Here is a 15376-nt window from a genome sequence, read left to right on the forward strand (position 1 = left end):
TTGTTGTTTCTTGTGTTGTTGTCTGGATTCTGCTGGCCTAAAAGGCATTCTTCTCGGTGCCTCTGCAGGGCTGTCCAGTGAGTCATCTGAAATTAAACTTCAATCAGAAATAAGTTTGCTTTTTGTTCCCGCAGAGGACTGGAGTGAGTGGGCTTGAGAATACCTCTATGCAGATTGAAACTGTATATATCCATAGATATTTGGGAGCATTAGGTCAAGTGCCAATTAAATCAGGAAGGCTCCTGCAGCCATAGTCATGAAGATAAACTTTTTAAACTGCATTTGCTCAAACTTAAAACACTTTTGTGAGTATTGTGTAAACAACCATTATTTCAGTTGCTGTGTTAGATATGTTGCTTTCTTTAGCATGGATTTTTTTTCCAGTAAAGTATTAGTTTTTAATGTTTCAAAAGATTTTTTTGCAGTCATTTAAAATCAATTGTCAGTTAATCATACCTAAAATTCGGCAGATTGCATGTTTTATTTATTGCAACATGTTAAGAATCTTTCGTTTCTTGTTGACATTTAAAAATCTAATGGCAGATTGATTTGTCTGTGCTCTTTTTGTATTATTAAGTCAGGCAGTAGGTACTTAGAGAGCTTCTGCTGTTTTAAGCCATGGGGAGGCAGTAGTGAACAAAAGGGGTGGGGAAGTCTTGTGGCGTTCACATCTCAGAAATGTTACTGTGCTAGGAGGGAGACTTTGTCTTCTAATCCATTGTCAGCCATTAGCCTCCAGGCAAAGTTAGAGAACCACTGGTCTTCATTCTTTTCATTAAGTGGTTGAACTTGTCTAAAAAGGCTTAATTTCACCTCCAAACTTTGTCTTGAGACATTGTGTGTCTTTGTTTACCTGTCTTTTGTTTCCAAACTTCCCTACACCCATTCCTAGATTTAATTAAGGGCTCAAAGACTTCTCAATACCTGGTTTTGTAGTAAGTAGGGAAGAATTTTATTTAGATAGGTTTCATTACTGATTATTAATTTAAAATTTATGGGGACTGTAAGAAAAACTGTTTCTCTGGAATTTTCATGACTGCCAATAACTTAGTACTAGGTGGTATCTGCTTTATTTATTTTTACTATTTAAAATATTTTATAACTTTAGGATATTAGGGAAAATATAAATTTACCCATATTATATGTTATCCTGTGTACAATATGATAATTCATGGAATCCAGCAGCTATATGTTGGATTACTATTTTAATCTTTTCTGTCTTCCAGATGGTATTACCAAAAATAAATCCTTGGCTTCCTATTTCAGCTGTAAGAATTTGGCTTGCTGTTTGAGGTGGAGAGGGTTAAGGGGCCTTTTGCTGTAGGGTTAGGAAAGATTTTCTGTGATCTGGTAGTACAGTTCCTAAAAAATGATATGTGCTTGTTAAATACAGAATGAATGAAAAGCACACATCTGCATATTAGTCTCAAAGTTTCAAGATGATTATTTTTTATTTTCAAATATAGTTAGTATTTCATTTTATTTAAGTTATACATTTATTTAAGTTATTTAAGTTATAATAAAACGGCAAAACCACAACTACTTTTACACCAACCAAGTACTTTTATTTCTCCTGTCCTTTGTGCTGTGATTTTTTTATTTATATGTAATAAACTCCACAATGTTATTTTTACTTTGAACTGTCAGTTGGCTTTCAAAAATATTAAGAAAAAATGTTTTTTATATTTATCTACATACATATTTACATTTCTGGTGCTCTTTATTCCTTTGTGTGAATCTCAGTTTCTATCTGGAATCATTTTCCTTCTGTGAACTTGTGTGAACATTTTTTGAGGGTGGATCTACTCTTGACAAATTCTTTCATTTTCATTGGTCTGAAAAAGTATTTTGCCTTCAGTTTTGAAGGATGTTCTCAGTGGTTATAGACTTGTTTTTGTTTTTTGTTTTTGTTTTTGTTTTTTTCCATCATTTAAAGATGTTTTATTTTCTTCTGGCAGTGTACATGGTTTCTGGTGAGAAAACGGGGGCTCCCCTGTATGGAAACAGGTGTTTTTGTCTCTGGCTGCTTTTACAGTTTTTTTCTTCATCATTGTTTTCAGCAGTTTGGTTGAGTTGCCTCAGTGTGATTTTTGTGTGGCTTTTTCCAGTTTTTTTTTTTAACTTGTTTTCGATTTAGTTAATTTATATTGCTTTGTTTTTCCATTCACTTACCTTTTCTTCTGCAGTGTATGAACTGCTGTTAGGTCCATTAAGTGAATTTTTCATTTCAGTTATTTTGTTTCTCATTTTTAGAATTTCCATTTAGTTCCTTTTTATAGATTCTATTTCTCTATTAAAATTCACTATTCCCTTATTTTGTCCATGTTTTCCTTTATATTTTAAAACATTCATAATAGTGGTTTTGGTCTGCTAACTTCACCCTTTCTGTCGTTTCTGAGTCTTAAATGAATTTTTCCTCCTGAATACAGACCACATTTTCTTGCTTCTTGCTGTGCTAGTGAATTGGACTGGCTATGGGCATGAGGAATGCTGGCCTGTGAGTGTTTGGATTTTGTTCTCTTTAAAGAGCATTGAATGTCATCCTGGCAGGCTGTTAATTCACCTGCAGACCATCTTGATCCTTAGGTTTGTTTCAGTCTCTGTTAGAACAGGGGCCAGCCTTTACTGTAAGACCAGATTAGCCCTAGCCCTAGCCCTAGCCCTAACTGGATTTTCTGGGGTCTCTGTTGAACGTCTGTGGTGTGTATTGGGGTTTCTCCACTGTAACTGGTTTGAACACTCAATGTCTTACAGTCTTGTGTGAATGCTAGAAGTTATTCAGTTCACAGTTCCCTGGTGGTAGTTCTGTGCCTGGCTTCATGGTCCTTCTCCCAGTGCTTGTGCAGCTTAGCATTTGGCCAAAGAGTCAAGGAGAACCCTATGTATAGATTGATGGAGTGCCTTCTGTTTTTGTTACCTGCTGCACAAATTCCAGCCAATTCAGTGGCCTTGAACTCTTCCTTCTGTCTCTGCAGCACAGCGAGATTGCTGTGTTCTGTTTGGGCTCCCCCTTCCTATACTATACCCTGGAAAGTGCCTCTAGATAGGAAACCAAGGTGATTGTAGGGCTCACCAAGATTGATTTCTTTTTTCAGTCATGACAGTTCTGCACTGCCTGTAGTCCAATGTTTGAAAACAGTTATTTCATATGTTTTGACTAGTTCTTTAGTTGTTTATGATGAGCGAGGGAGTCTGGTACCAGGTACTCTACAAAGGTCAGAAGTGGAAATCTGATAATACAAATTTCTAAAGGTAACATGTTTTTATCCATAACCCATTGTTATTAACAGTTTTAATATATAGATTCAGTTAATCTTCCATGCTGAAAAACCTGAGCTTTTATTTATGTCTTATATGAGCAATTTCATTGCATTTCTAGACAATCGAGTATGCTGTTTTGGCTAGTAAGTTGAAAAGCTTGTGTGCGTGTGTGTGTGTTTATGCATCCTGTAGTAACATTGGCGTGTGTGTGTGTTTATGCATCCTGTAGTAACATTGGCGTGTGTCTGTGTGTTTATGCATCCTGTAGTAACATTGGCGTGTGTTTGTGTGTTTGTGCATCCTGTAGTAACATTGGCGTGTGTCTGTTTATGCATCCTGTAGTAACGTATATTGGCCACTAGAGGGTAATAAGAAATCAGTTCATTTGTTCTTTTTGGATCACTGTTTCTAAATAGTCCTTATCATTAGACTTTTTGTATAGTTACAGTCATTGCTTACTTTCACTTTAATATATATTTGTTACTATTTAATAATATATAAATAGTAATAAATATAGATTATTATATATTTATATATTATTAATATTTATATATTATTATAAATAATATATAAATGGCTCCTTCTGTGGAGCCAGGCACTGCACTGTGTACTTGGGTTATAAAAATGAGTAAGAGCAGTTGACTGAGCAGTAGCTCTAGCCTGTGCTATAAGACTTCTCCGCTTTTGATTCAGGAACCCCTCATTTAAAAAATACCACGTTCATCATTTCTCCCGTGCAGCCCCCTCTCTCCCTCTCTCAATGATTTCTTCACAGTCTAAATATTCCTGATGGATTCAGTCCATTCCTTTATTGCACAAATATTTATTGAATGCAGGCCATGTGCCAGGCACTGTTCTTGGTGCTGATGATAAAATGGTGAACAAAACTTACTCATGGACTTTCGCTCACTTACCCTCTTAATGTGCCTTTATTTTCGGCCATCATTAGAGGTGCAATTCCTTTAACATTTTGTCTTCATTTTGCATGTGTCTTGTTGCTAGGGACCTCATGGGTTTTTGCCCACATAAGCTTGGTTGCCCTCCTCATTTCTTAGTGGATTCTGTCTCAGAACCTCAGCCTCATAAGTTTCCACATTTAGATGCTATAGTTTTAATTAAATTATTTTCATTTACTTTTTATTCTTTAATGTTCTTTGCTTTAACTGTTTCTCTTTAAAATCTACTGTCAATTAATACTGTCACAGGAATGGTCCCCTGTTAACACATTACTAACAAAGACATTCAGGTTAGGTAAGAATAACATTCAGACCTAAAAGTAGGGCTATGTGTAGAGATAATGGCTTTTGATACTTGTTATTTTTAGTTTTTTTTTTTTTTTTTTAAACTTAGGGTCTTTTCTCATGCTTTTTGTATTTGCTGTTTCCTCTTTGTTTACCACTATCTTTTTGAATCTTATGTCCCTGTCTTTGAGATGTGTTGTTTATGAAATATTTCTCCGTAGAAACAATGCTGATCCATACTGGTAATATGATCTCTAGTTATTATAGATCCTTGCTAGAGCATAGTAACTTGACTGAAGTAAGAAAACTGTTTCATTTTTCTTTTAGTAAAATACTGAATTTTTACCAGGTTTAGCAAAGTTACAGAAACATGCTTATGGTTAAAATGATCCATACAGTTCAGAAGCACGTAAAGACAGAACTCCACATGCATAATTTTCTCCAACATGCTTTTCATACTGTTTGACAGCAGTTGAAAATATTTTGGAGTTGCACTCCAAATGATGATTTTAAAGATAGCTTTGAATTATTTGTTAAGTTTTCATCATTAAATTATAACATTATCTGATGTTAAAACATGTATTGTGATACATTCTTAAGCTAAGATATTGTAATACTGAGTTGAATAAAGATTATATAATATGGTAGGTAGTAGGTTGGACCATATGAAATTGCTGTTTTGTAAGCCAAAGGTGGTCAAAAATCTATCAGCAGTTTCATATGGTTCCACATAATACTTTATGTGATCATCCCTGTTACAGGATGAACTGAGTCATTTTTTTCATTAACATTTGCATTAAAATGGAAGATAGAAACTTTAGAGTAAAAACATGGTAATTTGCTTAATTATAAAATCAGATTAACTAGAAACACCCATATTATTTTGTCCCCTTGGAATCTTATCATAGGAAAGGAATGAATGAATGAATAACTTAAATACTTTTTGGTGTTGCAGGAGGAAATTAAACTTAGGTTTATTCTGAATTTCATACACAGCAATCGAGTTAAGAAAGGAGACAGTGAGCATGTGGCAAGCACACCTCGTTTATATGCCATGTTTACCAGCAGTCCCCCGGTACTGGTGGCTTAATCTTTCTTTCCTTTCACTAAATAACTGATAATGTCACTAACTAGTTATGTTAGGTGTTATAATACATAGCTACAAAGGTACCAGAAGTGAAAAACAAAGTTTTTTCTTGCTAATTCACATTCAGATCATCCACAGCAAATTCCAAAAAGAACATCAGATTCTTTGTCACCTAGCATATCACGCTTATGCATGGAAATGTGTATTATTCTCTCTAAAAAAAAGTTTCAACTCTATAACTAGAAAAGTAAATCTGTTGGGGAAAAAAAGCCCTCTGTGTATTGTTTAGATAGACTATAACTTTTTTTTTTGGATTATCCACTACTTGAATTAGTTGGAGAACAGCTTTCTTTTATTAAGGTGACCAATGCTTTTCAAAATAGTATTGACATCATCTGATGACTTGTTAGAAATGTTGACCCATCATCATCTGATGACTTGTTAGAAATGTAATCCTGGCACTTTGGGAGGCCAAGGTGAGTGGATCACCTGAGGTCAGGAGTTCAAGACCTGCCTGGCCAACATGGTGAAACTCCGTCTCTACTAAAAATACAAAAATTAGTCAGGGGTGGTAGGGGGTGCCTGTAATTCCAGCTACTTGGGAGGCTGAGGCAGGAGAATTGCTTGACCCCGGGAGACAAAGTTTGCAGTGAGCCAAGATTGCGCCACTGCCCTCCAGCCTGGGTAACAGAGTGCAACTCTGTTTCAGAAAAAAAAGAAAAAAAAAAATGTTGACTCTCAAGCTCTGCTGAATCAGAACTCTCATTTTTAACAAGATTCAAAAACAATTTGCAAGCACATTAAAATCTGAAAAGTGCTGTTACAGATTATGAATGGCATTGTCACCTCCACAAGACAGTGCTGATGTAGCCCCGTCAGTAAGTGCTTGTTGAATTTACTCGATCTAGATTCAAACAATGAAAAGTATTTCAGGAGGGTAGTGATAACAGTAATAATCAAGGAACTACCTGTTTCTTTGTAGTTCTTTCATAGCTATCTGGATGTCACAGAATTACCCATCTTTCCTTCCAGATGCGTCTTTCAGTCTGATTCTGTCCATGCTGGGTGGTCATTTGGATGTCTTGTGAATACAGTAGATATACACACAAATATGTGTATGGATGAGAGAGCAACAGAATTAAAATACAAATCAACATAGTATATGAGTTTAGGGAGTTAAATATTAGATTTTGATTAGTCAAGGATGCGTAATATTTTGTAATATTGCAACATATAAGGTAACTAACAAAAATACGGGGAGATGACATAAAAAATTCCAGCAAAAGGTAAGAAAGGAAAAGGAGCATAAAACAGTTGAAACAACAGTGTTCATTTATAAATACAGCTCAACCACATACTCTTTACAAGAGATAAACCTAAAATATAAGGAAACAGAAGAAGGTAAAGGTAAAAAGATGGACAAAAGACATACCATACAAAAATTGATGCAGAGAAGGCTTGGTGTAGTCAGACTGGTAAGAGATAAGCAAAAAGCTTTACTGGAAATAAAGAGGGCAGTTTATGATGATAAAAGGTATTATTCATCAGGAAGGCATAACAACTCTGAATTTGTATTATCCAATATAACACTTTAAGTAGGAGATTTTGAATACATTGTTCTTAGTAACTGATAGAACAAGATGAGACCAAATTTTTTTTAAAATACTTATATAAGACAGCATACTTAATGCAATTAAACCTTTAATGAGGCCAACCACGAAGAGAAGACCTCATTAACCAATGTTGAGGGGAAGAGGATATCACAAAAGCTTATGAAAAGATATTATAAAAACTTGATGTCAGTGCATTTGAAATTTAGATGAAGTTAGACATACTATTAGAAATCTGCAACTTAACAGAACAGACACAGCAGGAAATAGAAAATCTGAATAGTCCTATTAAACATGATCCTTAATGGGAAGAGCCACCCACTAGTTTTGAAGTCTGGAATTTACAAAAGAAAAGAAAACAAAACGAAACAGAAACTACCCACAAGCAAAACTCCTGGTCCAGAAGGTTTCACCAGTGAATCTACCACACACGCACTTAAAATTGTGACCAAATTGCACTCCAGAAATGGAAAAGTTTTTTTGTTTGTTTTCACAGGGTCTTGCCCTGGGCTGGAGTGCAGGTGGTACCATCATGGCTCACTGCACCCTCCTCCTCCTGGGCCCAAGTGATCCTCCCACCTCAGCCTCCTGAGTGACTGGGACCATAAGCATGTGCCACCACACCCTACTAATGTGTTAATTTTTTTGAAGAGATGGGGTCTCACTAGGTTGTCTAGGTTGATCTCGAACTCCTGGGCTCAGGTGATTTTCCTACCTTGGCCTCCCAGAGTGCTGGGATTACTGGTGGGAACCACCATGCTTGGCCCGAGGAAAGTCGTTTAGCATTTCAAAAATCATATCAGTGTCATCCACCACATTAACAGAGTAAATCAGAAAAGTCATCTCATTTCAATAGATACAGAAAAAGCATTTAATAAAAGTCAGCATCCATTCATGAGGAAAAGGTCTTAGAAAACTAGCAATTGAAGGAAACTTTGTTAATCTGGGAATAGTATTTGTTAAAAACCTGCAGCAACCATAATACTGGAGAAATGTTGAAAGCTTTCTTTCCAAGAAAGCTGAATTTCCAAGATTGAGAATATATGAGAGTAGTGTCTGTTACCTCCTTTCTAAATCATCACTGTATGAAAGATCCCAGCTACGTTACTGATGCAGGTAAATCCATCGTTGCATAAAATTCTGTTGGGCATCCCCATTTTGTAGAGATCAGTGCAGTTTCAACATCCCAACATAAGTTTGTTTTGGTGGATTTGATGGGCCTGAATCAGAAACTTACATGGAGTAGCAAAACTAACTTACTTTTTTTTTTTCTTTTTTAAAAGAGGTGAGGTCTCTGTCATCCAGGCTGGAGCACATACAGTGGCACAATCATAGCTCACTGCAGCTGTGAAATGTTGGGCTCAGGTGATCCTCCCACCCCAGCCTCCTGAGTAACTGAAACTACAGGTGCGTGTCACCATGCCTGGCCTTTTTTTTTTTTTTTTTTTTTCCTTGTAGAGATGGGGTGGTGGTGTGTTGCCCAGGCTGGTCTCAGACTCCTGGGCTCAAGTGATTTCCCACCTCGGCCTCCCAAAACCCTGGGATTACAGGCATTAGCCCCTGCGCCCGGCCTGCCAAAATGTTCTTGAAGAAGAACAGTTTCCTGTTGGATGTTTAAATTTTTAAAGCTGTTGTAATTTAGTTAGTGTCCAGTTCTTGAACAGAGATCTAAGTAGGTAAGTCTGTATCCAGTAGAACAGAATAGGGAGTCCAAAACTAGATCCACGCATAAAGGGGAATGTGATTTATGATAAAGATGGGGTTACAGAGCAGTGGAGAATGTTAGTTTTTTAAATAATTGGTTAAGGATCAACTGGATGTTAATTTGGGGGGAGAATGAAACTAGATTCCTATTTTACACAGAAGTCAAATGCAAATGCATTGTGCATTTAGATGTGAGAGAGAGCCCAGTGTTTTGAAGGTAGTAGATTTTTTTCATGACTTTGATATAAGGAAAAATTTCTTAGACTCCAAAAGTACAGTACTAATTGTAAAGCAAAAGTTGATAAAATTAAGAACTTTTATTCATCAAAGTATACGATTAAGAGAGTAACAAGGCAAGCTGCCTGTAACCAGTAGGGGCTTACTCATATTCAGAATATGTATTTTTTAAAATCCTAGAAATTTGTAAGAAATTGGCTTACAATTCAGTAGAAAAAACAGAAAAGCAACCTGAATGTACATTTCACGAAGTGATGTATAAGTGGCCAGTACACATCAAAAAATGCTCATAGTCACTAATTTTGCATAGGAAAATGCAAATTAAAACCACACTGTAGTACCACAGCACAAATACACTTAGCATAATGGCTGAAATTAGACTGATGATTGCATGCTGTAGTGAAGGAGTGGAGCATGGGAATTTTTCATAAACTGCTAGTGGAAAAATTGATTGGAACCAAAAAAGACTGGAAAAACAACAGGACAGCATCTCTGTGTATACCAAACGATGCGTAACAAGAATCTTACAAGTGGCAGTGTTCATAGTAGCCCCAAACTGGAAATAATCCAGGTGTCAGTCAGTAGTGGAATGGATAAATTATCATTTGTTCATGTATTGGGGTATTGTAAAGCAATGGTAATGGACAAACTACGGTTTATAGGATAAGATGAAGTAAACAGTTCTACTGTATTACATTAGTCTCTACTTGCCCTGCTATAAATAAATACCCAAGACTGGGTAATTTATAAAGAAAAGAGGTTTAGTTGGCTCATGGTTCTTTCTTCAGGCTGTACGGGAAACATGAAAGCCTCTGGGGAGGCCTCAGGAAAACGTTCGATCATGGCAGAAGGTGTTGGAGAAGCAGGCATGTCTTAACATGGCCTGCAAAGTCAGGCAAAACGGGGAGGTGCCACACAGTTTTAAACAGCCATTTTTTGTGAGAACTCTATCACGAGAATAGCACTAAGAGGGACGATGCTAAACCATTAGAAACCACCATCATAATCCAATAACCTCCTCCCAGGGCCCTCCTCCAATATTGGGGATTACATTTCGACATGAGATTCAGGCAGGGACACAGATCCAAACAATATCACCTGCTCATAGGAAAACATCACGCCTGTGATCCTGGCACTTTGGGAGGCCGAGACGGGTGGATCACGAGGTCAGGAGACTGAGACCATCCTGGCTAACACGGTAAAACCCCATCTCTACTAAAAATACAAAAAATCAGCCCAGCGTGGTGGCGGGTGCCTGTAGTCCCAGCTACTCTGGAGGCTGAGGCAGGAGAATGGCGTGAACCCGGGAGGTGGAGCTTGCAGTGAGCCGAGATTGCGCCACCACACTCCAGCCTGGGCGACAGAGACTGTGTCTCAAAAATAAATAAATAAATAAAACCAAATCTGGTTTTGGAGGTCAGGATAGTAGTAACTTTTAAGGAAGAGGAAGGAGGTGTTGGTTAGAAAGGGTCATAGAGTGGTATGGTGGGTTTCTGGGATGCTGGCCATTTTCCCCCCATTTTGTGACACAGATTGATTTTATGATAGTAATTTAAGCTTTGTGCTGATGGTTTTTATGCTTTCTACCATATTGCACTAAATAAGTTTAAACATAGTATATAACAGTGACATGGATAATAAAAACAGAAGTTAACATTTTTATAAAAAGTGTTTGCTGTGTGTTACAGGTTTCATTCTGTGTGCCTGTTGGTGGTACCTCATTTAAACTTTGTAACAAGGAATAGGGTCAGTATAGTAATACCTCTGCTTCATAGATAGGGAAACGAAGGCTTTGAATAGTTAAGAAATTTCCCAGTCACAGCCTTAGTCTTTTACTGTTTATAAGAACTTTTTATATATTAAGGACCTCGATTCTTTTTATTTATATTCCTTCTCACCTTTTTCTTTTTAATGTGCAGATTTAAAAGCCCTCATTCCCCCCATTATTTGAATTTAGATTTTCAATTTTTTGCTTTTACAAATACCAGGATAAACATGGTTGACATCTTTATCCACATCATTGATTATTGCCTTAGTATAAGTTTCTAGAAGTTCTTTTTAAAAGCGAACAAAGTTGTTCTACAGAATTGAATTGAATGAATGTGTTTTTGACTATGAATGATAAAATGTTTAGAAAAGTTAGCCATCTTTCACCAGTTATACTATCCTTTTACTTATTTAAGAAATACTAATCATGTGGATTGGGAAAGTTAAGGACAGAGAAGAGAATCTAAAGTCTGAAAGCAATGCTAGGGGCAGTAGACTTTCCAGCTTCCGCAGGGGTGGAGGACTTGAAATTTGTATTTTGGAAAGGTCACTTTAGCCATGTTATTGAGGAGATCCAGAATTGCAAATAGAATAAAGACAGAGCTATTAGGAATCTTTTTGGTAATCTTAAGTGAGATATGTTGTGTGCAGATGAAAAGGTTGTGTTCAAGTGTTCTGTTAGGAGAGGGAATGAGCAAGATTGGGCAGCTGTTGGGGAAGAACTCTTAACATGACTCCTGAAGTGTTGATTCTGGTTGACTGGGTAGGAAATGGTGTCATTCCCTGTAGTGGAAAGTAGAGGTGGAACTTAACGTTTGGGGAGCTTTGTTCTCTTCGTTTTGCAGAGTCTGTGCCACATTCAGTTAGAGATGGTATTCTCCACAAGATGGGCACTGGCCCCATGAGCCTTTACTGCACATTGACTGTGCATTACTCTACAGTACTTGCAGATAACATTGGGCCATTTATTAATTGGCAGAGCTGTTCTGAGTACGTCGTATGTATTAAAGCACTAAACCTTCATAACAACCTTTTCAGGTAGGTATTATTATCATTATAAGGTATTAGGTATGCATGGTCACCAGTAGCACTGGGATCTCCCACCCCAGCAGCCTGGCTTGAGAGTCTGTGTCCTTCACTGTTGGACCACCATTATTGTGTGTCTTGAAAATGGTGGAAGTCCAAAGTATTTTGCTACTGAACTACGTGGTCGGTTGTGTTGTGGCTGTTAACTGGTTCATTCAGGAGGACAGGCACAAGTATTTTGAATCTAGTCATTCTTGTTGACCAAGGTTTTAGGCTTTAGTCTGTGATTACAAATAGGTTGAATTTAAGAAAAATCTTTTTTTAAATCATTTTCTTAAAAATTGCCTTTTATTAGATACCAATACTTTTATGGACCAGAGTGTTAATTTTTCATTTCTGCCGCAGATATCATGATCATGGTTCTTCATCCTACCCGTGGGATAATTATTGGCTCTTCTTTCTTTGTGGTGAGCTTGCCAGGTCTAGATTCTCTTAGGACTGTTTGAAAGGTGCAGAGGAATCCAACAACCTTGGGTTGAGAAGTTTAGTTCTGTGTTTTATGTTTGTTTTCCTGTTTCTATACCCAACCTTTGATTACCTGTGTCAGTGGAGAGCACCATAAGGTTTCACCTGGTTTGGGGATGCTGGCGATGTTGTTTTCCATAAACCTGGCAGCAGGTGCAAAATAGCATCTCAGAAATGTTCCTTTGAGTTGGTTTGTGAGGAGCTGGTCCATTGGAGAAGTCCATCAATAATTAAAAGATTACTTATTTAACTTGTGTTATGGTTCTTAATTGATGAAAATCTCGTAGGTGAAAATGAGTCTTAAAGGTTGTTGCTGCTGCTTTACAAAAAGGTTTTCTGAAGATTTTCTCAATACAGGTTTATATTCATTTTAATCACTATTGATCTTTTATACCATTTACTACATAACTGTTGTGTTGAGTGACATATACCTGTTTATAGTGAGAAAAGTTTTTTAATATTGAATATCCTAAAGTTCTTATTTAAAGAGCTATTAGATATATCAAATGATATAAACATTAGGATATGAATATTTCCTTTAAACTTCACTTATCTTCTTGTAGGAGGAGAGACTTCAGCATGCAAACCTTCATCTGTTCGGCTTGCACCGTCATTTTCATTCCATGCTGCTGGCCTTCAGATGGCTGGACAGATGCCCCATTCACACCCGTACAGTGACCGTCGCCAGCCAAGCATAAGTGACCAGCAGGTTTCTGCCTTAGCGTATTCTGACCAGATTCAGCAACCTCTAACCAACCAGGTAAGTTCATGGAGTATCACAAATGACGGTTGGAATGGCAGTTTATTCCTTCAAAATGTTGGAATACTAAATAGGCAAAATGCTTTAATGGTTTTCAATTTTACAAGTTTTACATGCACCATGGGATTATGGATTGAGAAAACGTGATATTAAGAAGTTTGCATTAAAATATGTGTTTTTTTTTTTTTTTTTTTTTTTTTTTTTTTTGCATTTTTACTTGTATTTCACTTAAACAGTCATAAACATGCCCACAGTCTCTCATTCTGTAATAGAGAGGGGAAAAGTTATTTCTGAAGAATATTAAAGGAACTTAAAGAAAAGGCTTATTTTTATGGAAAGGTGGCTGAGTTAAAGATGTTACAGGAAAGCGAGTCAGAGTCCATTACAGCAAACTTACAGAACCGAATTTGTGTTATTTTAAACTACCTTTCTACACATTTGTAAAAATAAATACAAAACTCCTTAAAATTCAGAAGAGATGTATGCAAATTAGCTGTGCTATTTATTCAATATTCAGACAGGCTATTCACCATTTTTCTATGAAGTGAATGGTGTAAATAGAATAAATGCTGAACTCTTTTGGTACACACACACGCACATATACACATGCATATATATGTATGTGTATGTATTTTTAATATCTTTCTAAATTAACTGCACCGTCTACATTGATTTTGGTTTGGGGAGACTTATTAGCTGTAGTTGTGAGATAAAGTTTCTTGCCCCGCTGATATTTGATGTGTGATGAGCACTGAAAATGGCTGCTTTTCCATGGACTTAGAAATTTGGTTTGCCATTCTTTTGTTTAGTTCTTTTAATATATCGTGTGAGGATAAAAGAGTTGGGAGATTTAAAAGTATTTCTTTTCCTGGATTATTTGAAGGAATTGTATTTTCTCTAATTCAGTTATATATATGGTTTTAATAAAAAATTGGTTACAGCGACACATCATCTTTATTAAGGGGTGTCTTGTTTATATTAAAATGTGTTTGTAATAAAATTTTGCTAGTAGTTAGGCTGGCATAGTGTTTATACGATATATAACATGTTAATAACATTCACAGTTAAATAGTTATAATAAGATGAATTTTGGCAGGACTTAAGGTTTTCTTTTATGCAGTGAATTGATTGAGTTTAGTTGTGTGTTTGAGAATTGGGACAGTTGTTCAGAATGTCCAAGTTTAGGAATTGTTTAATCGTGTACCAGAAGAAAACTTCCTGGAAATCTAATAATAATAACATGATGATCCATTTACACTTTGAGGAAGCCAAGTTGATTCAGGTTAATTTTCCTGCTTGTTCCAAAGCAGCCTGTCAGGCAGAGTGCTGTTTTTAATGTGTTTCACAGCTGAAAGGACTGCACTGCTATTTGTGACTTTTCCATGTGTGTGAGCAGGCTTCCTTCTTCTTAGATACAGTGCTATTTCAGGTCTAACCTCTGGTGTCTGCAGAGGGCTAGGAAAACTTCCAGTCCTTTAAAGTCATTTTTATCGTTATATTATTTTAGTAAATAATTTAATTAGCAAAGCACCTATTTTTATATCCAACTAACATCTTATGTGTATTTGGATCATATAAAATAAGAGATATTTTACTTACTATTTCTGTTTTAAGCTGTGAAATACTTTTAAAGATTTATGTGATGTAAAAAGACTATCTTTAAAGTAATAATACTCAGCCAAATATTTCTGCCAAAATCCAAAGATTTCTGGGCCTAATAAGGGAGTCATAGTAGAGGATACCTTTCCTGTAACTAAAGTGTAGGCTGTGTATTAAGCCTATTCATAGAACCTGGCTTCAAGGTCTTGGTCGGCTCATGGTTGACTTGGTCAGTTGTAGGATTTGAGTCAGGTCATATCTGTTCCTGGGGTGTAAAATTGGCACCTCCGACTAGAACCCCTCCACACATACAAAGTACCTTTTAGCTGTAAACTTACTGTAATTTACTTACTGTAAAACTTAATGTAATTTCCATTGTTTTCGTGTTAATCATCCTAGCAGATGTCTTTTAAAAGAGAAATAGAGCAAAAAGTAGGTGTAGAACAGGATGACTGATGTTTGGAATGCTGAGTTTCTGGGCTATTCTAGTTTTCACAATACCTTTCATAGTCCCTCATTTCTCCTAGTACCCTGGATATGTGTTACGGATGCTACTCAG

General features: G+C 36.5%; 1 protein-coding gene across 8 annotated transcripts in view; it reads left to right on the forward strand.

The window, feature by feature from the left end:
* DYRK1A (dual specificity tyrosine phosphorylation regulated kinase 1A) overlaps positions 1-15376 on the forward strand; it is a 150659-nt gene that overhangs the window by 96246 nt on the left and 39037 nt on the right. For all 8 annotated transcript variants that reach the window (XM_037984795.2, XM_007967845.3, XM_007967851.3 and 5 more), the window contains one exon: positions 13022-13218. In XM_037984795.2, the coding sequence (XP_037840723.1) occupies positions 13022-13218 (197 nt within the window). The remainder of the gene's footprint in view (positions 1-13021; positions 13219-15376) is intronic.

This window comes from Chlorocebus sabaeus, chromosome 2, assembly GCF_047675955.1.
Source record: "Chlorocebus sabaeus isolate Y175 chromosome 2, mChlSab1.0.hap1, whole genome shotgun sequence".
Classification (NCBI taxonomy): domain Eukaryota; kingdom Metazoa; phylum Chordata; class Mammalia; order Primates; family Cercopithecidae; genus Chlorocebus; species Chlorocebus sabaeus.